Source organism: Oncorhynchus mykiss, chromosome 28, assembly GCF_013265735.2.
Source record: "Oncorhynchus mykiss isolate Arlee chromosome 28, USDA_OmykA_1.1, whole genome shotgun sequence".
Lineage (NCBI taxonomy): Eukaryota > Metazoa > Chordata > Actinopteri > Salmoniformes > Salmonidae > Oncorhynchus > Oncorhynchus mykiss.
The window spans coordinates 18,046,987-18,074,401 of NC_048592.1; the positions used below are offsets into that span (position 1 = coordinate 18,046,987).

At 42.6% G+C, this 27,415-nt stretch overlaps 1 protein-coding gene across 2 annotated transcripts in view; it reads right to left on the reverse strand.

The window, feature by feature from the left end:
- The window catches only part of LOC110508654 (rho GTPase-activating protein 21), an 87,093-nt gene extending 59,925 nt beyond the window's left edge, over positions 1–27,168 (reverse strand). For both annotated transcript variants that reach the window (XM_021589340.2, XM_021589341.2), the window contains exons 1-4: positions 26,943–27,168; positions 25,916–26,141; positions 3,739–3,924; positions 3,376–3,397 (exon numbers count right to left, since the gene is read on the reverse strand). In XM_021589340.2, the coding sequence (XP_021445015.2) occupies positions 3,376–3,397; positions 3,739–3,924; positions 25,916–25,984 (277 nt within the window). In that variant the 5' untranslated portion in view covers positions 25,985–26,141; positions 26,943–27,168. The remainder of the gene's footprint in view (positions 1–3,375; positions 3,398–3,738; positions 3,925–25,915; positions 26,142–26,942) is intronic.
- Positions 27,169–27,415: the final 247 nt, after the last annotated feature.

The following is a 27,415-nucleotide window of genomic DNA, read 5'->3' on the forward strand; positions in this document are numbered from 1 at the left end:
ACTCTTTCCAGTGTCCAGCATTATGAAATGCATGGCCTGGATTACTTCACATTTTCCCCTGACCTGCCTGACTGAGGGCCAGACAGAGTGAGACCAAGTCATGGAAGCTATTACGGTCTCGCTCTCTGGACAATCTCACTGACTGTCAAAGATATGATTGAATTTTTCCTTCACAGTATTTTCAAAACATTACATCTTCCTATTTCATTGAATCCTTCAGAGGAGAATTTAGACATTCACCCTCTTTCTTTGGTGAATGTCTTCTCTACATTTTTCCCCTAACATATTTCCACTGATAAAAAAAAATATATTTTTTAACCTTAGTTTATACGCACACAGATAAAATCTGCTTTCAAATGTCCGATTGTACATACACGGTTTCTTTGCTGGACATAGGCCTGCAACTTGAGCAATAGCGTGGGTCAAAATAAATATCTGATATTTAGCTCTAGTTGGACAGGTTCCAGCAACAGCAAACCCCCCTATGCTCAATGAAAGCCCACTCAGACTAAACACAGTTTAAACACACAAACAACCCACAGGGAGATCCCAAACACACTCCTACCATAGCGGTGTTAGGAGGCGGCGAGACACAGTGGAACAGCAGACCATAGGCCAAACTGTTTGCTCAGAATGTGGGCATGATTCTTTTTATTCAACGGGACTAGTGTGCTACAAAAACCTTCATGCTTACATTGTTGTGAATTGAAAGGGGTCAATGGTTACAATCTTTCTTCAACAGGACTAGGGCTGTTACGGTGACCGTATTACAGCCACACCGGCAGTAACGAGTCATGGTGGCAGTCAAATTCCACATGACCATTTAGTCATGGTAATTATGCTTCTCCAAGCTTTGATGCTGCTCATTAGTAGCCTACAGAACTTGCCAACTGCCTGGTACTCAGCATTCTACTGTCCCTCTAATCACTCTGACATCAATGTGAATGTTATCAAAATTGCTTATCTTTATAACAGGAGTACAGCCTACCTGGCAGGCATGAAAATTAACCACAGGAATAGCGTCCTCCATTCGCTATTTAAGTGCATAGATGACATGTATTTTTTTCCCTTGCCTGTTTCGATACAGGTGCATGATAATGGTCCATTCTAAATCAAAACAAATTTAACACTTTTAGTATATGTAAAGACCAGATTAAATCAAGAATAGTCTGATGGGTGACAATAATTAGCCAATCACTTGTGAATGATGCACAGCACAAGGCAAGAAACAGTGAATGCCTTTCCCCCCCAACTTTTTCAAATCAGTCTCGCACCTCATGTAGCCTAGCCCATAGGCATATATGTTTGATGAGGTTTGTATCACAACTAAAGTGGCAAATAACTTCTTAAAATTAAGCACATTAATCTACTTTAGAATGGGTGTAGAGCCTAACTAGAATGCATAAGCAGCGGGTGAGTTTCAAGTTTGGGGAAGATAATTTTCACCGTAAAAATGCGCCTTTACAATAAAAGCATTTGCGCTTCTAGCCTACTGCCGTGTGCGCATTGCTGCGCTTATAATGTGAAGAAAGTCTAATAGTTTATCAACTTTTTAAGCTAAAAGGTTCTGATCCGTTGCGTCAGCCTCATTACTTAAAGGTTATTGGACGCTAGGAGTTGTATTAATTTGGGATATATCGCATCCCACAACTGTCCCAGAGTATGGGTGGAATATTTATTTCTTGCAAATAATAGGTCAACATTTGTACTATGGGGGATAGTAAATTGACATAGGCTAGTGCTGTTGCTGTTTGTTAGGCCTACTCATCTTGTTGGCTGCCGAAAAGTAAACGTGGAAAGTTCTTCCAATCTCTTCAATATGTGCCTCGGAATTGGATAAGGACGCAGTTGCGTCCCCGATGTGTCTGTCTTCACTTGTAGCCACTGAGAAAGACCTGATCACGTGACGGAGAGCCATGTGAGTGAGCGGTGCTTCGGAGCGCGCAGCCGGGAGAAGGGATTTATAATTATTATATTCAGCCCAAGGGCACAACGGCCATTTGCCACAATTCTTTTTAGGAGGCATTACGGCAACACAAAGGGGATGCCACCGGAATATTCAAGACACTATCACGTGCTTGTCAAAATGTGAATGGGAGCGTGATGGTGTCACTCTCCCAAAAAGTCATTCGACTTTTTTCAAGTCATCATTAGTCGCATTATGCAGCCTTAGAATGTATAAAAATAAATAAACATATAGATCAACGTTTGTATCACAACTAAAGTTACATAAATAACTAAATTAAGCAGAAAGGAGGAACCTGTTTCTTTGTTAAACGCCAATACAGAATAGCCGCATGTGTGCGCTCCCTCAAATCATTTGGAGAAATGATACTTTCTATTTTATTCAGCTATATTCAATTGTATTCTCCATACTATGAAATAATTCCACAGAATTCTAAGCAAATCTTCTCTGCTAAATGAACTTGTGTAGCCCACAGCCATATGGCATAGCCAGATCAGGGCCTAACATAAGGACAACTCAAGAGTATGCTATTCTGTTCTTCTAAAATACACTACATTTTCTTCATATCATGCTACCTTAGACCTGTAAAATAAATCCTGGATTTATTGTGACGGTGTAGGCTATATTACATGGATTCATTGTGACGGTGTAGGCTATATTACATGGATTCATTGTGACGGTGTAGGCTATATTACATGGATTTATTGTGACGGTGTAGGCTATATTACATGGATTTATTGTGACGGTGTAGGCTATATTACATGGATTTATTGTGACGGTGTAGGCTATATTACATGGATTTATTGTGACGGTGTAGGCTATATTACATGGATTTACAAGACTTTTTAAAATGTAGATGCTCCAAAAGGCCTGCATCAGTGGCATGTAGGCTATGCGTGGAAGACAGATGCTAAATTATGTATTTATGTTAATTAACGGTCATTTACTGTGAGACCGGCAGTTATTTGCTTGACAATCACCGGCTGACAAAATGTCATGACCGCCACAGCCCTAAACAGGACTAGTGTCCTAAAACCACAAAACACCCATGCACAAGTGCACACATACACCTACAAACACAAGTGAAAAATGCCAAAAACTAAATACAAGGGCTTTGGGCAACGTTTTGTAGTGATGTGAAAGGGTTGACACTGACAACAAAGAGCAGTTAGAAGGATAAAGTTCAAGGGTTAGTTGAGGACAGTAACTGGTGGTGCTGCTGACCAAACTGTTTCAGGCAGGCCTCTACAAAGGTCACCTTAACACGACAGCTACATTGTGCCATGTGCATAACAAGGAAGTAAAAGAGATAAATCAACATATGGAAAAATCATACAAAGTGGGAGGCAGAGTGACTGACTATGCAGTAGTGAAGGACAGACAGGGGGAGGAAGGAACTTTCAGCTTACCTCTGCGTCCATGCTCTTCCTCCTAAATAAGAAAAATGAATATCAACATGAGTTTTGATGCCCTTACAGATGCAGCATTGGTCTGTAATGTCCGATATCCCAACAGTTATGATATATCCTTTGGTACAGATAAAATCTGCCATTATGTTATTTGCCACCAGCAATGATGAAGATATCATACATAGTTCAATGAGCTCAGGGAGTTGTTTAAAGGAATCAACTGATTTTACACAAATTGTATTTGGGGCATTACTCTCATTTTGTTGCAACTCCTGCCACAACAACATCATACAAAGTGCTACAGTAAATGTCACTGAACTGAATGGAAGAGCTTTGGAATGTTCATGTGACTGTGGTGCTTACTGGGAAGGGGTAAGGGTGCACTGCAGACTCTGGTGGGTAGACAATGAAGTGGCGCAGGGTGAAGCCGAAGCCCTGAGAAGTGCGCCGCAGATGGATAGTCTTGGGACCCGGCCACGAGAAGGGCTCCTCCTCTCCCTGCAGGTTGAAAAGGCCTGCAGGGGAATCACCCCACTCTGGCACGTCATTCTGGGGGGGGAGAAACGAGAGCGAGAGAGGGAGTGAGAGAAGGGGAGGGGAAGAAAGAAAGGAAAGGCGGGTGGGAGACAGAAGAGAGAGAGGGAGGCAATTATTATACCGTACACAACTGTATGACAGATTGAAATAAGATCTACTGCAGGTGACTGCTCAAATTCTACAGAGAAAGGCAAGAATTGTGAGAAAGTAATACAAAGTTCAAAGAAACAAAAATCTATGCCTGTGGTATGAATGCATTTATTCGTTTTGAAAACTAAATCACGAGTCTGGCAACGACTGAGTGTATTCTGTAGCCTGCTGCCTAATGGATCATAAGCAACAGTAATAATAAAGTTAAATCCACATCATGTGACTCGGTGATCAGAAACATGGGATCTAGAGGAAATTCACAAAAGTCTCCAACAGTGTAGCCCCCCCAAAAAAAGAAATATCAGAACGACCAATAGATATAAATATATATTTTTTTTAACCTTTATTTAACTAGGCAAGTCAGTTAAAACCTGTTAAGTCTACCCCCTCCTTTTTCGAACATTCTGTTAAAAATCGCGCAACATTTCAGCGTCCTGCTACTCATGCCAGGAATATAGTATATGCATATGATTAGTATGTGTGGATAGAAAACACTGAAGTTTCTAAAACTGGTTAAATCACGGCTGTGACTATAACAGAGCGTGTGTTTCATCGAAAAGCGCAAGAAAAACTGGTCACTGAAAACTGAAAAAAATATCCATGCACCACTTGCATGTATTGTTTAAGGGGCACCAAATTAAATAGGGCGGAGATTGCAATTCCTACAGCTTCCACACGATGTAGCCAAAAACGTCATTTTCATTGACAAAAATCCTTTGTGTCATGACAAATAGATCCTTCATTCCATCCAGCCCACAGCAATCGATTTTGGAAGAGAGAAAAGGGGACATTGTTTTCTTGAGTAGCTGCTATTGAATACAGATTGCCCAGTGATCAATTTGATCGCTTATTAACGTTTACAAATACCTAAAGTTGGGTTACAAAAGTAGGTTGAAGTGTTTTGTCAAAGAATATAGGCAACTGATATAATTTTTAAAAATGACGTTGCGTGTTGGAAGAGAGCTTTTTTCCTGAACCAGACAGGCTATACAAATGGATATTTTGGGCATACATGGACGGATTTAAAATCGGGAAAAAGACCCAATTGTGATGTTTATGGAACATATAGGAGTGCCAACAAAGAATATCAAAAGGTAATGAATGTTTTATATTTTATTTCTGCGTTTTGTGTAGCGCCGGCTACGCTAATTATTTTGTTTACGTCCCCTTCAGGTATATTGGGGTGTTGCATGCTATCAGATAATAGCTTCTCATGCTTTCGCCGAAAAGCATTTTAAAAATCTGACTTGTTGGCTAGATTCACAATGAGTGTAGATTTAATTCAATACCCTGCATGTGTGTTTTAATGAACGTTTGAGTTTTAACGAGTACATTTAGCATTTAGCGTAGCGCATTTGCATTTCCAGGTGCCTAGTTGAGACGTCTGCGTCTCAAGTCGGATCAACAGGTTAAGAACAAATTCTTATTTTCAATGACGGCCTAGGAACAGTAGGTTGACTGCCTGTTCAGGGGCAGAACGACAGATTTGTACCTTGTCAGTTCGGGGATTTGAACTTGCAACAGTGAACTAGGACACCGGATGCTTATAAGAAATCCCGCTTTGCCCTCAGACGAACCATCAAAAAAGGCAAAGTGTCAATACAGGACAAAGATTGAATCCTACTATACCGGCACTGACGCTCGTTGGATGTGGCAGGGCTTGCACACTATTACGGAGTCCAAAGGGAAACGCATCCGCGACCCGTCTACTGACGCGAGCCTACCAGACGAGCTAAATGCCTTTTATGCTTGCGTCGGGGCAAGCAACACTGAAGCATGCATCAGAGCATCAGCTATTCGGGATGACAGTGATCACGCTTTCCATAGAGAATGTGAGCAAGACCTTAAAACAGACGGATTATCAAGGCGTGTACTCAGAGCATGAGCGAAACAAATGGCAAGTCTCTTCACTGACATTTTCAACCTCTCCCTGACCCGAGTTTGTAATACCTACATGTTTCAAGCAGACCACTACAGTCCCTGTGCCCAAGAATGCGAAGGTAAACTGCCTAAATAACTACCGCCCCCTGTAGAACTCATGTCGGTAGCCATGAAGTGCTTTGAAAGGCTGGTCTTGGCTCACATCAACACCATCATCCCGGAAACCCAATTCGCATAACGCCCCAACAGATCCACAGATGACACAATCTCAATCGCACTCCACACTGTCCTTTCCCACCTGGACAAAAGGAAAACCTATGTGAGAATGCTGTTCATTGACTACAGCTCAGCATTTAACACCATAGTGCCCACAAAGCTCATCACTAAGCTAAGGACCTGGGACTAAACCCCTCCCTCTGCAACTGCATCCTGGACATCCTGACGGGCCACCCCCAGGTAGTAAGGGTAGGCAACAACTCATCTGCCACGCTGATCCTCAACACAGGGCCCCTCAAGGGTGCGTGCTTAGTCCCCTCCTGTTCTCCCTGTTCACCTACGACTGCATGGCCAAGCATGATTCCAACACCATCATTAAGTTTGCTGACAACACAACAGTGGTAGGCCTGATCACCGACAACGAGACAGCCTATAGGAAGGTAAGAGACCTGGCAGTGTGGTGCCAGGACAACAACCCCTCCCTCAATGTGAGCAAGACAAAGGAGATGATCTTTGCCTGCTGAAAAAGGAGGGCCGAACAGGCCCCCGTTAACATTGACGGGGCTGTTGTGGAGCTTGTCGAGAGTTTCAAGTTCCTTGGAGCCAAATGGCCAGCAGCATACCACCCTGCATCCTACTGCTGGCTTACCTCTGAAGCTAAGCAGTGTTGGACCTGGTCAGTCCAAGGATGGGAGACCAGATGCTGCTGGAAGTGGTGTTAGAGGGCCAGTAGGAGGCAATATTTCCTCTGGTCCCCAAATAAATTGCCCCCAGGCAGTGGTTGGGGACTTTGCCTTGTGTAGGGTGCCGTCTTTCGAGTGGGACGTTAACCGGGTGTCTTGACTCTCTGTGGTCACTAAAGATCCCATTGCACTTATCGTAAGAGTAGGGATGTAAAACTCCAGTGTCCTGGATAAATTCCCATTTGTATCCTGATCAGTTGCATCATCGCCTGGTATGGCAACTGCTCTGCATCTGACCGTACGGCGCTACAGAGGGTAGTGCGTACTAGAGGTCGACCGATTCCGGCTATAGCCGGAAAGGCCGATTAATTACGGCCGATTTCAAGTTCTCATAAAATTCGCAAATCTGTATTTTTGGGAGCCGATTTCTGATTTCTTTTTTTTTTTTAATAAAAAACATATTTATATATATTTTATACCTTTTATTTAACTAGGCAAGTCAGTTAAGAACATATTCTTATTTGCAATGACTGCCTAGGAACTGTGGGTTAACTGCCTTGTTCAGGGGCAGAACGACAGATTTTCACCTTGTCAGCTCAGGGGTTTCAATCTTGCTACCGCACAGTTAACTAGTCCAACACTCTAACCATTGCACTCCACGAGTAGCCTGCCTGTTACGCAAATGCAGTAGAAGCCAAGGTAAATTGCTAGCTAGCATTAAACTTATCTTATAAAAAAACAATCAATCATAATCACTAGTTATAACTACTAATCCAGTTTAGCAGGCAATATTAACCAGGTGAAATTGTGTCATTTCTCTTACGTTCATTGCACACAGAGTCAGGGTATATGCAACAGTTTGGGCTGCCTGGCTCATTGCAAACTAATTTGCCAGAATTTTACGTAATTATGACATACATTGAAGGTTGTGCAATGTAACAAGAATATTTAGACTTAGGAATGCCACCCGTTAGATAAAATACCGAACGGTTCCGTATTTCACTGAAATAATAAACGTTTTGTTTTCTAAATGATAGTTTCCGGATTCGATCATATTAATGACCAAAGGCTCAGATTTCTGTGTGTTATAATTAAGTCTGATTTGATAGAGCAGTCTGACTGAGCAGCAGCAGGCCCGTAATCATTCATTCAAACAGCACTTTAGTGCGTTTTGCCAGCAGCTCTTCGCAAGCACAGCGCTGTTTATGACTTCAAGCCTATCAGCCTAATGGCTGGTGTAACCAATGTGAAATGGCTAGCTAGTTAGCTGGGTGTGCGCTAATACTGTTTAAAACGTCACTCGCTTTTAGATTTGGAGTAGTTATTCCCCTTGTAGGGGCAAGGAGGGTAGGGTAGGGGCAAGGAGGGGGACGGAAGATATACTGTTACACTGGCAATACTATAGTGCCGATAAGAACATCCAATAGTCAAGGGTATATGAAATACAAATGGTAGAGAGAGAAATAGTCCGATAAATACTATATTAACTACAACCTAAAATATCTTACCTTGGAATATTGAAGTCTCATGTTAAAAGGAACCACCAACTTTCATATGTTCTCATGTTCTGAGCAAGGAACTTAAACGTTAGCTTTTTTACATGGCACATATTTTACATGGCACACATTTTTTACATGGCACATATTACTTTCTTCTCCAACACTTTGTTTTGGCATTATTTAAACCAAATTGAACATGTTTCATTATTTCCAGCCAGAGCCCGGACTTGAACCTGATCGAACATCTCTGGAGAGACCTGAACATAGCTGTGCAGCGACACTCCCTATCCAACCTGACAGAGCTTGAGATGACCTGCAGAGAAGAATGGGAAAATCTCCCCAAATACATACCCAAGAAGACTCAAGGATGCAAGACTCACTGCCAAAGGTGCTTCAACAAAGTACTGAGTAAAGGGTCTAAATACTTATGTAAATGTGATATTTTATTTTCAAAATTATACATTTGTAAAAATGTTACTGTCACATACACATGGTTAGCAGATGTTATTGCAAGTGCAGCGAAATGCTTGTGTGTAGGTTGAGAACGATTTTATGTATCAATTTCAGAATAAAGTTGTAAAGTAACAAAATGTGGGGGAAAACAAGTTCTGAATACTTTCTGAATGCACTGTATGTAATTAAAAGTATAATTAAAGTTTGGCTACATTTTCAGGTGCCTCCCTCATGTCAGCATCTGTCTGGACAGAACAGACTGTAGCCAATACACATAGGCTAACATCTACACTTTGACAAGTAGGCAAATTATGTACATTTAATTACACATGTTAACAGAATAGCTACTGTTTTTTGGTTTTCAAATCAATTTGTCTATTTTGGTTAATGGCTTTGGTGCCCTGGCAGATGGCTCTGGTGCCCTGGCAGATGGCCTTGGTGCCCTAGCAGATGGCCTTGATGGACTGGCCACCTCTTGAAGGCCAAACGGCCTTTCCCCTAAAATCATGAAATTCCAGGCCTGCTACTCAGTTTGCTGCATGTACAAAACCAATATTAGACAGCAAAGCTCTTGATTTAGGATTGGATTCTCTGCTGTTACCAAGAAAAGCTGGACTTTGAAAGAAGCATATCACTTAGGTAGATAGCTAACTAGCTTCTAAATTAGACAAGCAAATGCACGACTGCAGAGGACTTAGCACATGTTAGACAGTTAACTTAATAGTTAAGATAACTAGCTGGCAAACATTTACTTGTGAATTCCAAACTGTAACTAGATCACCAGTCACGTGCTTGCTGCAAAACTGTGAGTGACAAGGCTACGGTCTCTCGCTTGTAAACAAACACCACGTGACTGGGGACTACGGGTAATGAAAAATGATGTGACAGGAAGAACACAATCTTTTTTATCTCCTAAGGCATTGCCCAAGCATTGCTCAACTTGACTGTAGGTGTTTACTTAAAGTTGCTACAAATATTTATGAAAACTTTAAAACAGTTAATTCTATTTACAGTATTTAAAAAAACATCCCGTGGCGATTTCCAAATATTCCGGGATACCTCCTAAGCCTAATGCTGTCAAGGAGTGATTGAATTCAAAATGGATTTACCCAGCTTTTTTGTGGTCAACAAAACAGAAGTTCAACAGAACAGAAGAACACCAGGAGCTCAAAATTATCATGGAAGAATAAGCCAACGGCAGAAGGGCTGCTGTCAAATAGAGCTTCAGGTGCAACTGCGTGACACCCGAGTGAGTTTGGTTTGGTGGGAACTAACTGGCCAAACAGGTTTCTGACTGTGTCTGCCCCAGCTCTGACTGTTGTTCCACAGCTCCAGCACTACTTCCTTGTTTGTGTGTACATGTGGAGGTGCGTTTGTCCTACTTTCATTCCTATATATTCCACTCAAATCCATAGAATGTTTGAGAATAATTAGGCTATGCAGTATGTGGGTTCTGCTAGAAGTTAAGCCTAGCTATGCTGATCTGCCCCTACCTGTAACTAACTATATGTAGGCTATTCAGTAACAGCCATCTTCTCTAAAATTATACAGAGCTCTTTTTTGAAAAATTAAAACCTAATAAATGAAAATAGTCCTGAAAGGGCAGGTTTCAAATGCCTCACCCCTTGGGGCATGCCAACCCCAGTTCACCAGATCTAATTTAGCAGTGGATCTCATTCCAGCAATATCCAGTCCTCTGATGTTGCTGGGGGTTGTTGGCCCTCCTTAGTCCAGATAGACACATGCCTTGCAGGGCTATCATTGCCCCTCACATAGTTAATGCTGTGCTGACAGACCCGGCCAATAAATTCCAGCCAAACATTCCCTGACCGCCCAACCGGCACACGCCCTCCTTCCTCTGAGCTGAGCCAAAAAGCTGAAGCTAGACAACGAAGCAGAGGCACGGTCTCTCCAGTTAAACACTGATACTTATAACTGGGGTTAGCAATATCGTTGCAATACAAACCTAATGGGGAGGATCAATAAGGAGGTGATGCCTCTATTGCCTCTGGTTATTGAGACAAAGGAGAATACATGAGTTACTACTAGGGATACACAATATATCGATTAACATATCGGAATAGGATGATATTAGCTAAAAATGCCAGCATCGGGATGTCTAGTTTAATGCCGATGTGCAAAGCCGATGTCAAAGCTGACGTGCATACCTATATAACGTAGGTACATGATGTAATGACGCCACGTAAAATGTTGCGCTACATGTGCAACACAGCATTCCTAAACTAGCCCACAATGTCTGCTGTGTGGATCGAGCAGTCAACAAGTCAAGCAGTCATTTGAAAGAGTAAGAAAATTTCAGCAAGACAACTCAAAAGGCGAAATCCACGAACAGAAAGATAATGGAATTCATTGCCCTTGACAATCAACCATTCTGTCGTGGATGACGTTGGCTTTCACGACTGGTCGAGCACCTCAAGCCCCGATGCACACTACCAAGTACGCACTATTTTTCAGATGCTGCCCTACCGGAGTTACACAGTATTGTTGAAACGCACATCCATGAACTACTTGCTATGGGCGTCACTGCTATTAGCTTCACGACTGACATTTGGACCAGCGATGTCAGCCCTATGAGCATACAGAGTCTGACAGCAGAGTGGGTCAATGAGGATTTCGTACTGAGGAAAGCTGTAACGCATGCTCAAAAATGTGCTGGTTCTCATACCGCTGCTGTCTTTTCGAATGGAATTTGAGAACATGAACACACACCTACCTCCATTCAAACAACTGACTCGAGAAACAAGCTCATCAAACTGCATCTGCAGCAGATGTGATACCATCTGTCATGGCATTGAAACACCTGCTCAACAAAACTGCTGACACAGACTGTGGGGTTAACTTGGAAAAGTACTGCGAAAAAGCGATTCGGAGGCATTCTCTCTGAGCCTCTTTACTGTGTCGCCACTAGGGTTGCACATTTTGGGGAATATTCAGGAGGTGGAAACTTTGTGGGAATTAATGAGAATTAATATTAATACCATTTAAAATGGAGATGTTTTTTGCATTGGATATATTTACCATATCATATGGAGACAAAACTTTTTACCTTATCATATGTTGACAATTTCAAATGATTAAATCCTTCCAATAGAAAAAAATAAAATTAGTTAGGAATTGAACTTTAAAATGAGTTAACTCTTCACATGGGATTTCACTGAACAACGAAAGGGAATATTGAATGATCCCCAATGATCCATCGCATCTCCCAAAAACTTTTTCAACATAAATCTGTAAAATGATAGTCTAGAAACTAAAGCTTTGGTTGTCTTCCTCTCAGGATTCCATGTCTTGTCCCTGGACATCCTCAATGTTCACCTCTTGAACATCAGACTCTGAGGCCTCATCTTTGCTGTCACTTTCCAAACTTGCTGAGGATGGCTCGTTGTCAGGCTCAAAAAGCTTCAAATTTGCCCAATGGTCACCAATTTTTCAACCCTTGTATCGGTCAGCCTGTTGCGTGTTTTGGTGTGCGTGTTCCCAAACAAGGATCAGTTGCGCTCTGAGGTGACTGATGTTGGTGGGATTTGGAGGATGATGGAGGCAACAGGGGAAATATTGCATCTCCATCCCAAAGCCCTTGCATGGTAGTGGACTACGCCAGACTGCCAAGAACCTTGCCCTCATCCATGCCAAGGTGGCGAGACACGGTAGTGCCTTGTTGATCTCTGCACCAGACAGGATGCTCTTGCCAGCATACTTGGGGTCCAACATGTACGCTGTGGCGTGTATGGGCTTCAGGCAGAAGTCTTCACGCTTTTTGATATATTTCAGAACTGCAGTTTCCTCTGCTTGGAACAGTGAAGTGGGCAAGACCGTACGGATTTCTTCTCTTACATCTGCAAACAGTCTGAACATCAGACAGGATGGCATTGTCTCCCTCAATCCATGCAATGGCTACTGCTATAGGTTTCAAGAGTTTCAGGCTGCTTACCACTCTCTCCCAAAATACATCATCCAGGAAGACCCTCTTGATGGGGCTGTCCATATCAGCAGACTGTGATTCCCGGGCTTAACTTCCCACTGAAAATGTCCGACACTTTGCAACCATAGTCGCCACCATGCTCATTGCTAGGTACAAGGACCGCTACTTCGATGCAGACAAGACACAGGGTTTACGTGAAATGTTAGACACAGCTGGACAAGATGAAAACGGACACAGTGACAGTGCGCACCGAGGAAGAGACGCCAAGGAAAGACAGAGCTGAAACGTCACTTCTTGACATGAATGATGAAATCCTGGTTGAGAATGAAACTGAACAAATTAACAATGAAACAGCATACCAAGTAAGTAAGTTTTGATTATGTTTTACTGGTAATGGGGACATATGTAAATGCCAACAAAATAACTTTTTGTTCAGTGTGTGTTTCAACTATTTAACTGTACTAAAATGCTTAAGCTCAAAATTGTATATATCTTATCGGATATTTTGGCAAAGAAATGATCAGATATTGGTATCAGACAGAAATGTCATATCAATGCAACCCTAGTTACTACCAGTTCAGCAAAAACACTAACTTCATGTTTCACACATTAATTACAAAAGACAAGCACAAAAAACAACACACACAAATCCATTCTGGATAAATGATCACACACACATCAATCAGTCTATGAATCACTACCAGAATGCCAGTGTTTAGTATTTGCATTGGGTGTGGCAGCGTGGAGTGTGTGAAGCACTGAACTCAAAGCTCTTGTTCATTTCATATCAGACTGTGGAATGGAGAGCAGAGCATCAGAAGTCATACATCAGCTTCATAACAACAGCCTGAGGGCTTACGACCTCAGTGGAATCCCAGCCGGTACTATGGCGCCCACTTACTGAATATGAGCTGCCAAAGCATATTTGGTAGGAAAAAAATGACTCTTCGGTTACATAGCATAACTAAACATATACGGAAAACATGAGACAGAAGAGGACTTGGAATGTGCTTTAAAACATTATCTGGCTTAATTATCGAACAGTGCTTTACTTGTATTGGCATATTAGCTAGCAGGCTTTAGAGTGTTTACACATGTGTATGTGGTCATTTGTGAGGTTCAGAAGCTACAGCCCTTCCATCCCAGTCACACACACACGCACCTCGATACTAAGCTAAGCCTGGAAAACACCTCCAGGGCCTCCATTTTCAAACAGCTAGTATTTTCTTCAAACAAAGGAGGGATAAAGACATTTCACTCGTTAGTCTTTCACAAGTACGCAAAAACACCGACGCATGGCCTCTATATTTACAGGCTCATCCAGCCATGACACACACTGCACAGACCACATGACATCAGGCCTAAATACATCAAACACTACCCTCTTAACCAGGAAAAAGTTAAGCTCCCCGTGGGCTGACAAATCTGACACCACATCCAGAGTAAATGGAGCACTTCACTGTGTGGGCCTCAGATAATGAAGCAGAGCAGAGGGCCTCCTGTGTGCGTGTGCCTAGGATGTTTTATCTTGTAATGCTTAAGTATCATGGAGTTACCCACTTACAGTGCCTAGCAAAAGTATTCACCCCCCTTGGCATTTTTCCTATTTTGTTGCATTACAACCTGTAATTTAAATTGATTTGGATTTCATGTAATGGACATACACAAAATAGTCCAAATTGGTGAAGTGAAATGGAAAAAAATAACTAAATAAAAAAAACAGAAAAGTGGTGCATGCATATGTATTCACCCCCTTTGCTATGAAGCCCCTAAATAAGATGTGGTGCAACCAATTACCTTCAGAAGTCACATTATTAGTTAAATAAAGTACACCTGTGTGCAATCTAAGTGTCACATGATCCGTCACATGAACTCATGATATATACACCTGTCCTGAAAGGCCCCATTGTTTGCAACACCACTAAGCAAGGGGCACCACCAAGCAAGCGGCACCATGACGACCAAGGAGCTCTCCAAACAAGTCAGGGACAAAGTTGTGGAGAAGGACAGATCAGGGGTGGGCGATTAAAAAAAAGATCGAAAACTTTGAACATCCCACAGAGCACCATTAAATCCATTATTCAAAATGGAAAGAATATGGCACCACAACAAACCTGCCAAGAGAGGGCTGCCCGCCAAAACTCACGTACCAGGGAAGGACGGCATTCTTCAGAGAGGCAACAAAGAGACCAAAGATAAGCCTGAAGGAGCTGCAAAGCTCCACAGCGGAGATTGTAGGATCTGTCCATAGGACCACTTTAAGAAATACACTCCACAGAGCTGGACTTTAAGGAAGAGTGCCTTGAAAAAAAGCCATTGCTTAAAGAAAAAAATATGCAAACACGTTTGGTGTTCGTCAAAAGGCATGTGGGATACTCCCCAAACATATGGAAGAAGGTACTCTGGTTAGATGAGTCTAAAATTGAGCTTTTTGGCTAGCAAGGAAAACGCTATGTTTGGCGCAAACACAACACCTCTCATCACTCCGAGAACACCATCCCCACAGTGAAGCATAGTAGCAGCGTCATGCTGTGGGTATGTTTTTCCATCGGCAGGGACCGGGAAACTGGTCCGAATTGAAGGAATGATGGATGGCATTTCTTGAGGAAAACCTGTTTCAGTCTTCCAGAGATTTGACACTGGGACGGAAGTTCACCTTCCAGCAGGACAATGACCCTAAGCATATTGCTGAAGCAACAGTCAAATGGTTTAAGGGGAAACATTTAAATGTCTTGGAATGACCTTGTCAAAGCCAATACAAAGTATTGATTTTGGGGGGGGGTGGATAGGTTATACACACTCAAGTTTTCAGTTTTTTTGTCTCATTTCTTCTTCAAAGTGATAGGCATGTTGTGTCAATCAAATGATACAAACCCCCCAAAATCTATTTTAATTCCTAGGCAACAAAATATAAATAATGCCAAGGTGGGGTGAATACTTTTGCAAGCCACTGTACAGGCCCTGTAATATTTTGGTAGCAGGGCATTTGACAAAAATGTGAAGCTTTTTCCATCCTGTGATTTGATTAGGGCCTAGCACATCATCCTCAAGTGCTGAAAGAATGTTTGAAAGTAATTTGAAGTATTTTAGACATCAGCCTAGAGGAAGGAACACTTCTAGGACAATTGGGATTTAACTTGGTGTGACTTCTCAGACAAGCACCGGTTGCCTTAACTATGACAGAGTGGTTGTTCCTGGTATGGGAAAGGCAGTATCTGTGGCTGTGCAGCCCCTTCAGATATTAACACATTAATCTCTCGAGCACTAGCCCGCCTGCTAGTGAGTAGCCAGCTAATCGTTATATTTAAAGTCTAGCCAACTTGGATCTATTCACTAATGAGGTAGAACAGTGGAACTCTTCTGTCCGTCTCTGTTTGAACATAGCCTGTTCACTTTGTTGAGATGTTGAAATCAAGTGGCCTGCCTGGATAAGATGCTTATTTCTCAGAATGAGAACTCCTTAAATAATTGTATTTTTATGCTCATTTCATATTTATAGAACACAGACTAGAGAGCTAGCACATATGTCTGTGGCTAAAATGCTGCTCGTGGAACCGTAATGCCATGTGACAGAAACAGTAAACATTTTCCACAGTCATGCTCCTTGATACTCTTGTCTTAGTAGGGTCTGCTCTGTTCTACATTTGGGAAGTTGAGACATAAAGAGTATTGTTACAAAAAAGGTTAAGTTCTCCACTATTAAAGTGAGTGGCAGGGGCTTGGTGTCTGTGTACGAATCAGAAGGTGCACTGTGCACACAGCACAGGAGCCAAGGAGACAAAAAGACAAAACACTCAAAAACAGCAAAACAATGTAAACCTCAATTCTTGCAATACAAGCATTTCGAACATTGCGCTAAAACATGCATTCAAATTTAGAGTTCAAATAAAATAAAAAAGTAACCAAATAACAAGGCATATACAGGGGGCACCGGTACCGAGTCAAAGTGTAGGGGTTCAGGTTAGTCGAGGTAATTTATACTTGTAGGGAGGGGTAAAGTCACTATGCATAGATAACACTGCTGCTACTCACTGTTGATTAAAACAAAGGGGGGAGATCAATGTAAATAGTCCAGGTGGCCACTCGGGACCAGTCTAAAGGCACTGCACCTCAGTGCTAGAGACGTCACTACAGACCCTGGTTCGATCCGGCCGATTGGGAGTCCCATAGGGCGGCGCACAATTGGCCCAGCATTATCCAAGTTAGGGTTTGGCCGGGATATGCCGTCATTGTAAAATAAGAATTTGTTCTTAACGGACTTGCCTAGTTAATAAAAGGTTAAATAATAAAAAATGTAAAAATACAATATGATTCATTGTTCAGCAGTCGTGGGCTTGGATGTAGAAGCTGTTAAGGAGCCTTTTGGACCGGGACTGGAGTCTAACAATTTTTTGGGACTTCCTCTGACACTGCCTAGTATACAAACTCTTTAAAAAAAAGAAACGTTACTTTTTCAGGATCCGGTCTTTCAAAGATAATTCGTAAAAATCCAAATAACTTCACAGAGCTTCATTGTAAAGGGTTTAATTTCCCATGCTTGTTCAATGAACCATAAACAATTAATGAACATGCACCTGTGGAACGGTCGTTAAGACACTAACATCTTACAGATGGTAGGCAATTAAGGTCACAGTTATGAAAACTTAGGACACTAAAGAGGCCTTACTACTGACTCTGAAAAACACCAAAAGAAAGATGCCCAGGGTCCCTGCTCATCTGCGTGAACGTGCCTTAGGCATGCTGCAAGGAGGCATGAGGACTGCAGATGTGACCAGGGCAATACATTGCAATGTCCGTACTGTGAGACGCCTAAGACAGCGCTACAGGGAGACAAGACGGACGGACGCAGTGGCAGACCACGTGTAAAACCAGCACAGAACCAGTACATCCGAACATCACACCTTGGGGACAGGTACAGGATGGTAACAACTGCCCGAGTTACACCAGGAACGCACAATCCCTCCATCAGTGCTCAGACTAACCGCAATAGGCTGAGAGAGGCTGGACCGAGGGCTTGTAAGGCTGTTGTAAAGGCAGATCCTCACCAGACGTCACAGGCAACAACGTCGCCAATAGGCACAAACCCACCGTCGCTGGATCAAACAGGACTGGCAAAAAGTGCTCTTTACTGCCGAGTCACGGTTTTGTCTCACCAGGAGTGATGGTCTGACTTGCATTTATCATCGAAGAAATTAGCATTACGCCGAGGCCTGTACTCTGAAGCGGGATCAATTTGGAGGGGGAGTGTCCGTCATGGTCTGGGGCGGTGTTGCACAGCATCATCGGACTGAGCTTGTTGTCAATGCAGGCAATCTCAACAATATGGGTTATAGGGAAGACATCCTCCTCCCTCATGTGGTACCCTTCCTGCAGGCTCATCCTGACATGACCCTCCAGCATGACAATGCCACCAGCCATACTGCTCATTCTGTGCATGATTTCCTGCAAGACATGAATGTTAGTGTTCTGCCATGGCCAGCAAAGAGCCCGGATCTCAATCCAATTGAGCACGTCTGGGACCTGTTGGATCGGAGGGTAAGGGCTTGGGCTATTCCCCCCAGAAATGTCCAGGAACTTGCAGGTGCCTTGGTGGAAGAGTTGGGTAACATCTCACAGCAAGAACTGGCAAATCTGGTGCAGTTCATGAGGAGATGCACTGCAGTACTTAATGCAGCCAGGGCCACACCAGATACTGACTGTTATTTTGATTTTGACCCCCGCCCCCCCTTTGTTCAGGAACATATTATTCAATTTCTGTAAGTCACATGTCTGTGGAACTTGTTCAGTTTATGTCTCAGTTGTTGAATCTTTTGCTGAGTTTAGGTCCTGGATGGCAGGAAGCTTGGCCCCAGTGATGTACTGGGCCGTACACAATACCCTCGGTCATGCCTTGCGGTCGGATGCTGAGCAGTTGCCATACCAGGTGGTGATGCAACCGGTTAGGATGCTCTTGATGGTGCAGCTGTAGAACTTTTTGAGGATCTGGGGACCCATGACAAATATTTTCAGTCTCCTGGGGGGAAAAAGGTGTTGTCGTGCCCTCTTCATAACTGTCTGTGTGTTTGGATCATGATAGTTTGTTGGTGATGTGGACACCAAGGAACTTGAAACTCTTGACCCGCTCCACTACAGCCCCATCAATGAGAATGGGGGCCTGTTTGGCCCTCCCTTTCCTGTAGTCTGACCTCCTCCCTATAGTCGGTCTCATCGTTGTCAGTGATCAGGCCAACCACTTGTGTCGTCAGCAAACTTAATGGTGGTGTTGGAGTCATGCTTAGCCACACAGTCGTGGGTGAACAGGGAGTACAGGAGGGGACTAAGCACACACCCCTGAGGGGCCGCAGTGTTGAGGATAAGCGTGGCAGATGTGTTGTTGCCTACCTTTACCACCCGGGGGCAGCCCATCAGGAAGTCCAGGATCCAGTTACAAAGGGAGGTGTTTGTCCCAGGGTCCTTCAATTAGTGATGAGCTTTGTGGGCACTATGGTGTTGAACGCTGAGCTGTAGTCAATGAACAGCATTCTCGCATAGGTTTTCCTTTTGTCCAGGTTGGAAAGGGCAGTGTGGAGTGCGATTGAGATTGTGTCATCTGTGGATCTGTTGGGGCGTTATGCGAATTGGAGTGGGTCTAGGGTTTCTGGGATGATGGTGTTGATGTGAGCCAAGACCAGCCTTTCAAAGCACTTAATGGCTACCAACGTGAGTGCTACGGGGCGGTAGTCATTTAGGGGAAAGTGGAAAGGTCGTACAACTGAATGCCGCCTGAATCGTACAACTGAATGCCTCATTTAACCCAACCCCTCTGAATCAGATGTTCGGGGGGCTGCCTTAATCGACATCCACGTCTTCGGCGCCCGGGGAACAGTGCGTTAACTGCCTTGCTCAGGGGCAGAACGAGAGATATTTACCTTGTCAACTTGGGGATTCGATCCAGTAAGCGAAACGCTCAAACCACTAGGTTACCTTCGCTTTCTTGGGCACAGGGACTTTGGTGGTCTGCTTGTAACATGTTGGTATTACAGACTCAGACAGTGAGAGGTTGAAAATGTCAATGTAGACACTTGCCAGTTGGTCCACGAATGCTCTGAGTACACGTCCTGGTAATCCGTCGGGCCCTGCAGCCTTTTGAATGTTTACCTGTTTAAAAGGTCTTTCTCACATCGGCTATGGAGAGCGTGATCAAACAGTCGTCTGGAACAGCTGGTGCTCTCATTTATGCTTCAGTGTTGCTTGCCTCAAAGCGAGCATATGTTGCACGGTACACCGTTACCACAGTAATATCACGGTACCAAAACGTCATGACACTTATTATACCAACATTTTAGAATACCGTTGTACCGTTTCACATGATACTACTACCTCTTTTCAGCCCTACTGATCTAAATAACCTGCTGGTGCCTGTTATAAAATGTTTATCAAGTCAGTTTTGTTTATAAATGCAGTTGAATTGAAGCAAGAGCCACTAGTCTCTTGTATGCGCAGGTCCAGTAATATCCACTTCACTTTCATGCGTATGTGTGTGGCAGCTGTAATCAGCCAGCCACATCCCCTAACAGCTCTCACCTGCTTCTCTTCATCCCGCTCTTCATGCGCATCTATTCCTGTGTCAGTTTTATACTTTAGCTGTGATGCAAACCCTAATGAGTCTTCTGTTGTAACAAATGTACACTATTAACATTGGAGCAGCACGCAGAGCAAGCAATGTTGATACATTATATCATTTAATCGCCTGTTATAGCCAAGAGCACAGTCCATTCAGAGTATACTTTGCAAGTTCACCATCATGCAGCCTCTGAGTGTCAGAGGGGAAAAGGAGCACCGCTTCACAACAGGCATACTTGCAGTTTTTACAGCAAAGAAAACTCTCAAAAAAAGTCTCTAGCCTAAACAGGTTTTTTTTTTGATCACCCATATTACCAGATGCCTTTTTTTTCTTTCTATGGGGATTCACACGCATTTCATATAATTTCACAAACCATGTTGCTGGCCGTTTCAAACAAATCTCAGGTTGCTAACGTTGTTCAGTCATGTTTCCTAGCTAGCTAACAACCTGGTAACTTGATAGTAGGTTTAGGCAAATTTGATTGGCACAGGAAGAAAGGAAAAGGGCCTACTACTCATGAGATGTGCATCAAAAGGTAGGATTCATATAGTTCTTAACTAAAAAAAAAATCTATTTAATTCTGGTGCTCCTTAAATTCTGTTTGGTGTCTAATGTTTTAAAAGTTGGGAGCAGTGTGTGTGTGTAAGTTTGTGGGTGAGAGAGTGGGGTGTGTGTGTGTTTACGAGAGAGAAGGAGACAGTGTGTGTGTCTGTGTTAACTGATGAGTAAAGGTTTCATGCAGTGTTTTCTCCTTACTGACACAATGACATGTATATTCCTTACTCCCATTCCTCAGGCCAAAACACAGGTAGGTCTTTGCAAATATGAGCAAATCAGCCAGTCTATTCTGTATTCTAAATTCAATGTGTTGTATTGAGTAGAAGTGTGAATTTCAGTGACAGGTTTTTGCGCAGCATATGCGCAGAACAATTCGAAATGGGGAACATGCGTGCGGGGCAAACAGGACGCTAGGCCACTGATTTTTTTAAATATATTTTTTTAAATATAACATTTTCCAGTGACCATCAATGAACTCATTCAGTTCATTGAAACATTACAGTCTGATTGACTAGTTTTATTAGGCGTTAACGATGTGCATCTGTCCCTTTCACGACGATTCGATGACGATACAAGGGCTCCGATGCGATACAGGAACGATACGTTTTAGTTTGAAACGATTCGGTACGATTCAGTTGATTAGAATAAAGAATCTATAAGATTTGATGTGCTAACATTTGTTGCATACACATTCATTTTCCATTTTAACCTCTTAATAAGGAACGTTTGCTGATGACACTTTTTTCAATTTCCGCCTAAAATGACATACCCAAATCTAACTGTCTGTAGCTCAGGAACTGAATCAAGTATATGCATATTTTTGATAACATTTGAAAGGAAACACTGAAGTTTGTGGAACTGTGAAATGAATGTAGATGAATATAACACATTAGATCTGGTAAAAGATAATACAAAGAAAAAAACATGCGTTTTAATTTATTATTTTTTTCCCCATCATCTTTGAAATGCAAGATACAGGCCATTATATCACAGTCTAGGTGCAATTTAGAATTTTGTGTGCAGTGTATGTTCAAAGTTTAAGACTGATCCAATGAACCATTGCATTACTGTTCACAATGTTGTATCAAGTCTGTGCAAATGTGCCGAATTGGTAAATTGATACATTTTCAAGTACACAACTATAGAGAAGATACAAAAATTATATGTTAATTATGGATAATTAGCTTCCCTACAGAAAATACACTAACCTTCACACAGCAGGGGTTCAAACTGTCGAACCCAGTTCCTACATTTGAATGTAAAAATGTATTTTATCAAACAAAACTATGCTATATTTTATCTCCGGGACCCTCAGGGTGCCAAATCAGAGCACGATTAAGTACATTAAGTACATTATTTACCTTCAGAGGTGAATGTATCAAACCAGTTGCCATGATAAACATTTTCATTGTTGTGCACTCTCCTCAAACAATAGCATGGTATTTTTCACTAATAGCTACTGTAAATTTGACAGTGCAGTTAGATTAACAAGAATTTAAGCTTTCTGCCCATAAAAATACATATCTATGCCCTGGGAAATGTTCTTGTTACTTACAACATCATGCTAATCACATTAGCGCACGTTAGCTCAACAGGACACCGATCTTAAATGAAAATCTGCTGCTGAGGCGCTTTGAGCTGGATCTGTCTGAGCTGACTTCTCTGTGTGTGTGTATATGTGTAAATTATGTATACAGTATGTCTTGTGTATGTAGGCACCTGAGCTGAGCCATAAGGGAAATTGGGCATCTAACAGCCCACTATCAGTTAGTTTGCTTTTCTTTTTTACTAACTTTTTTTTATTTGAATGCTGAAGGTGATGCATAGATGAGCCAGATCAGGAACAGGCCTACTTCTCATTGGTCAGCGCACGAAGCTGTGCACAGCGAGCATTTTGACTAGGCTACTGATATTGTCTGGGGTTGTTTGGTAGGCAAAATTACTTGTAGATCAATGACTGTCAACCTAATGACATGCTTAGTTAGACAAGAAGGATGCAGTTGTCACAAAAGATTAAAGGTATTTTCGGAAGGTAGAAAGTAATTTGATCAACAACAACAAAAATAGTAAACCAGTGATTCATAACTTTTGTACGGATTTTCTGACAAATGCATGGTACATTTGGATCTGTTTGGAATCCTCCAGACCGATGAACTCATATCTTAAACATTTGAACCGGGACTGACGCGGTGAATCATTACTTCCCTATTAGGAGTGCCATCAAAAGGAAAACAGAACTTTTGTTTAAATCGACAAGAAGGCAGAACACTAGACAGTGTTAAACTACACATTTTACAGTGTCCAGCCTTTACACAGTGTAATGGAGAAATTAAACTGGATAAAATAGCCTAAGCTAACCCTAACCCATCTCTATATTTACCAGAGACTGAGCATAACAGACAACCCAAAGCCTACAGGAAGAAAGCAGAGTCCTCTATCCAATTTCCGATATCCATCAGAGAGCCATATAATGCTCTGTAAATGGCTGCTAAACAAGTTAAGTCCTGGGCTTTAATGAAGTACAGATCACAGGAGTGGAGAGGGGGGTCTGTCTAATAGAGCCTTTATAGGCTAGGGCTCCTTAGAGAAAAACAACCCATTCACTAGTGGCACACCAACTGTGGATAAATAACTACACTGGATGCATCACTACAGTATGTTTCATCTGCTCTAGCGACACAGCAGTTAAACACTCCAATATCAGTGATTGGTCAAAATGATTCATGATAAAATGGGTTTTACTAGGTTTACCCAAATCCAGATAGCTGATGTTCTGAAAGAGCTGCAAAATCTGGACCCCTACAAATCAGCCAGGCTAGACAATCTGGACCCTCTCTTTCTAAAAATATCTGCCGAAATTGTTGCAACTCCTATTACTAGCCTGTTCAACCTCTCTTTCCTATCGTCTGAGATTCCCAAAGATTGGAAAGCTGCCGCGGTCATCCCCCTCTTCAAAGGGGGTGGCACTCTAGACCCAAACTGCTTCAGACCTATATCTATCCTACCCTGTCTTTCTAAGGTCTTCGAAAGCCAAGTTAACAAACAGATTACTGACCATTTCGAATCCCACCATACCTTCTCTGCTATGCAATCTGGTTTCAGAGCTGGTCATGGGTGCATCTCAGCCAGGCTCAAGGTTCTAAACGACATCATAACCACCATCGATAAGAGACATTACTGTGCAGCCGTATTCATCGACCTGGCCAAGGCTTTCGACTGTCAATCACAACATTCTTATTGGCAGACTCGACAGCCTTGGTTTCTCAAATGATTGCCTCGCCTGGTTTACCAACTACTTCTCTGATAGAGTTCAGTGTGTCAAATCGGAGGGACTGTTGTCCGGTCCTCTGACAGTCTATGGGTGTGCCACAGGGTTCAATTCTCGGGCCGACTCTCTTTTCTGTAATCATCAATGATGTTGCTCTTGATGCTGGTGATTCTCTGATCCACCTCTACGCAGACAACACCATTCTGTATACTTCTGGCCCCTCCTTGGACACTGTGTTAACTAACCTCCAGACGCACTTCAATGCCATTACAACTCTCCTTCCGTGGCCTCCAACTGCTCTTAAACACAAATAAAACTAAATGCATGCTATTCAATCGATCACTGCCCGCACCTGCCCGCCCGTCCAGCATCACTACTCTGGACGGCTCTGACTTAGAATACGTGGACAACTACAAATACCTGGGTGTCTGGTTAGACTGTAAACTCTCCTTCCAGACTCACATTAAGCATCTCCAATCCAAAATTAAATCTAGAATCGGCTTCCTATATCGCCAAAAAGCATCCTTCACTCATGCTGCCAAACATACCCTCGTAAAACTGACTATTCTACCGATCCTCACTTGGCCCTCACTTCATACTCGTCGCCAAATCCACTGGCTACAGGTTATCTACAAGTCTCTGCTAGGTAAAGCCCTGCCTTATCTCAGCTCACTGGTCACCATATCAGCACCCACTCGTAGCACGCGCTCCAGCAGATATATCTCACTGGTCACCCCCAAAGCCAATTCCTGCTTTGGTCGTCTTTCCTTCCAGTTCTCTGCGGCCCATGACTGGAACGAATTGCAAAAATCTCTAAAGCTGGAGACTCACATCTCCCTCACTAGCTTTAAGCACCAGCTGTCAGAGCAGCTTACAGATCACTGCACCTGTACATAGCCCATCTGTAAACAGCCCATCTATCTACCTACCTCATTCCCATACTGGTATTTATTTATTTATTTTGCTCCTTTGCACCCCAGTATCTCTACCTGCACATTCATCTTCTGCCAATCTACCATTCCAGTGTTTAATTGCTATATTGTAATTACTTCGCCACCATGGCCTATTTATTTCCTTAACATACCTCATTTGCACTCACTGTATATAGACTTTTTGTTTTCTTTTGTTCCACTGTATTGACTGTATGTTTTGTTTATTCCATGTGTAACTCTGTGTTGCTGTATGTGTCGAATTGCTACGCTTTATCTTGGCCAGGTCGCAGTTGCAAATGAGAACTTGTTCTCAACTAGCCTAACTGGTTAAATAAAGGTGAAATAAAACATTTTAAAAAAAATGGACATACACTAGGCTTAAGTGAGCTGAGGTTGATGGAACAGGCTGACCTTAACTGGGTTGAGAACTAAGCTTAGGTTGGGCCTACTCCTATTGTGTCAAAACCTAAGTTAGTGGAATATTTGTAAGGGAGCATATTTTGAAGCTGGCATCTTTTCTTCTAGCCATGGTAGCCAAAATAATGGGCAACTGGGCATTTTTATTCATGACCCTAAGCATGATGGATGATAATTGCTTAATTAACTCAGGAACATCTGCTTTCAACATACTTTGTATCCCCATAATTTACTCAAGTGTTTCCTTTATTTTGGCAGTTACCTGTAGCTCAACCTACATCTAATTGATCATCTCCGGGACCCCAATTTCCATGAGAAGAACTTTGGGTCCCCCAAAAACAACCTTTAAGGTGGTAAAATGTTGGAATTTTGGGCATGAATTTGAGTGGGGCTTATGTACCTTGCACAAAGAGGGTCTGGTCAGTCTCTCCTCTTCATCGAATGGACCTTTCCAACGTGACGCCATCATTTCACTTCACACAAGAGGTGACAATCCTTTAGTGCACACATCGAAAGCTATAGATCCCAGCAAATAGACAGCAGTCGAGTCCTCCAAGTAACGTTAGGGTTCGTCTCTCCAGTTCACACCGTAATCCATGTTCCCGTATCTGGTCCAAATTGTTGGGCTGAATGTGAAACAAGTTTATTTGAACGACTTGCATTAGTGACTGCTATATTGAAATACACAACACAATTTATATTCCAATGTTAGCTAACATTGATAAGCATAGTTGACATTTGAAAATGATAACTAAGGTTAGCGCAAAAAAATTGCTTGCTATTACCTTTCTAATAATATTTACCAAAACTACCGTATGAATGACCAGCTAGGTTATTACCAGCAAGCCAAGCAACAAGTAAGTAGGCAGGAGGCAAAGCCGATCGATGCGACTCGCTCGCGGACTAACGTTAGTAACTAACTCGTGAGGCAAAACTTGCCACCCTGTTTTTCTTGTGTTCGGACCGAGAGAGCTAACGGAGACGTCTTTCACTGGTCACCGTACTATAAGTTATGTTATTTTCTTTTCAGATAAAGTAAAACAGGTCCAGTGGAGAAAACACAGGCATGCCGTTACGGTGGTCGCCGATTCTTTTCCTGCCCTGGCTAAACTCCGTTAAATGAAGTTGGATCCGATCAATACAAAGAAGCCAACGTTTTCCTCAACAACAAACAACTTCGTTGTGGGGTGGGAGGACGTTAAAATTACAGATGACACGATACAGCAAGAGTTTTCAGAAGTGTAGTTAGGTAGCTACATCTAACACTACAAAACAAACGCGTGGAACCTGTTTAGCTAGCTGGCTATTCTTCCGAAGTTTGTAGTTGGCATTTAAAACAATATCCGTACAATGTGACTAAGTTAGCTAACGTTCGTAGGTAGCCAGCTAACGTTAGCATGCTATTTAATGGGCTAAAGTAAACCTACCTGTTGTGAAAAGCGACGTTGCAGACTGTGTTGAAACGTATTTATTTCCCATAAAAATCACTCAAATAAAATTATGGCCCCGTGTCAGTTTCAGTCATATTTCCATATCCCAACGAAATACAGTCACAGATGTATCCCATCCGAACTCCAGGGAGACACGCGGCTGCTGGAAGTTGGAATTTTGTTCAAGCCTTCCAGAATGCCAAAGACCATCCTCTTTTCGCCAGCGCCACTCCCGGCAAGGCTTCTTCTTTGGTATTATGACAGTCCGCAAACAAATGTTATAGGGGCATGCCGCCGACTACTGTATTGGCTGTGTATCAGCCTATTATTCTGTAGTATGGCTTCATCACACTGTAAAATACATTGATTTTATTGATGTATTGCCCTACCAACTAACCCTGCACCCATTAAAACCTTACCACTATTCCGCTACTTTTGCCCCATCTGATCCTACTCCAGGCCAGCAGACT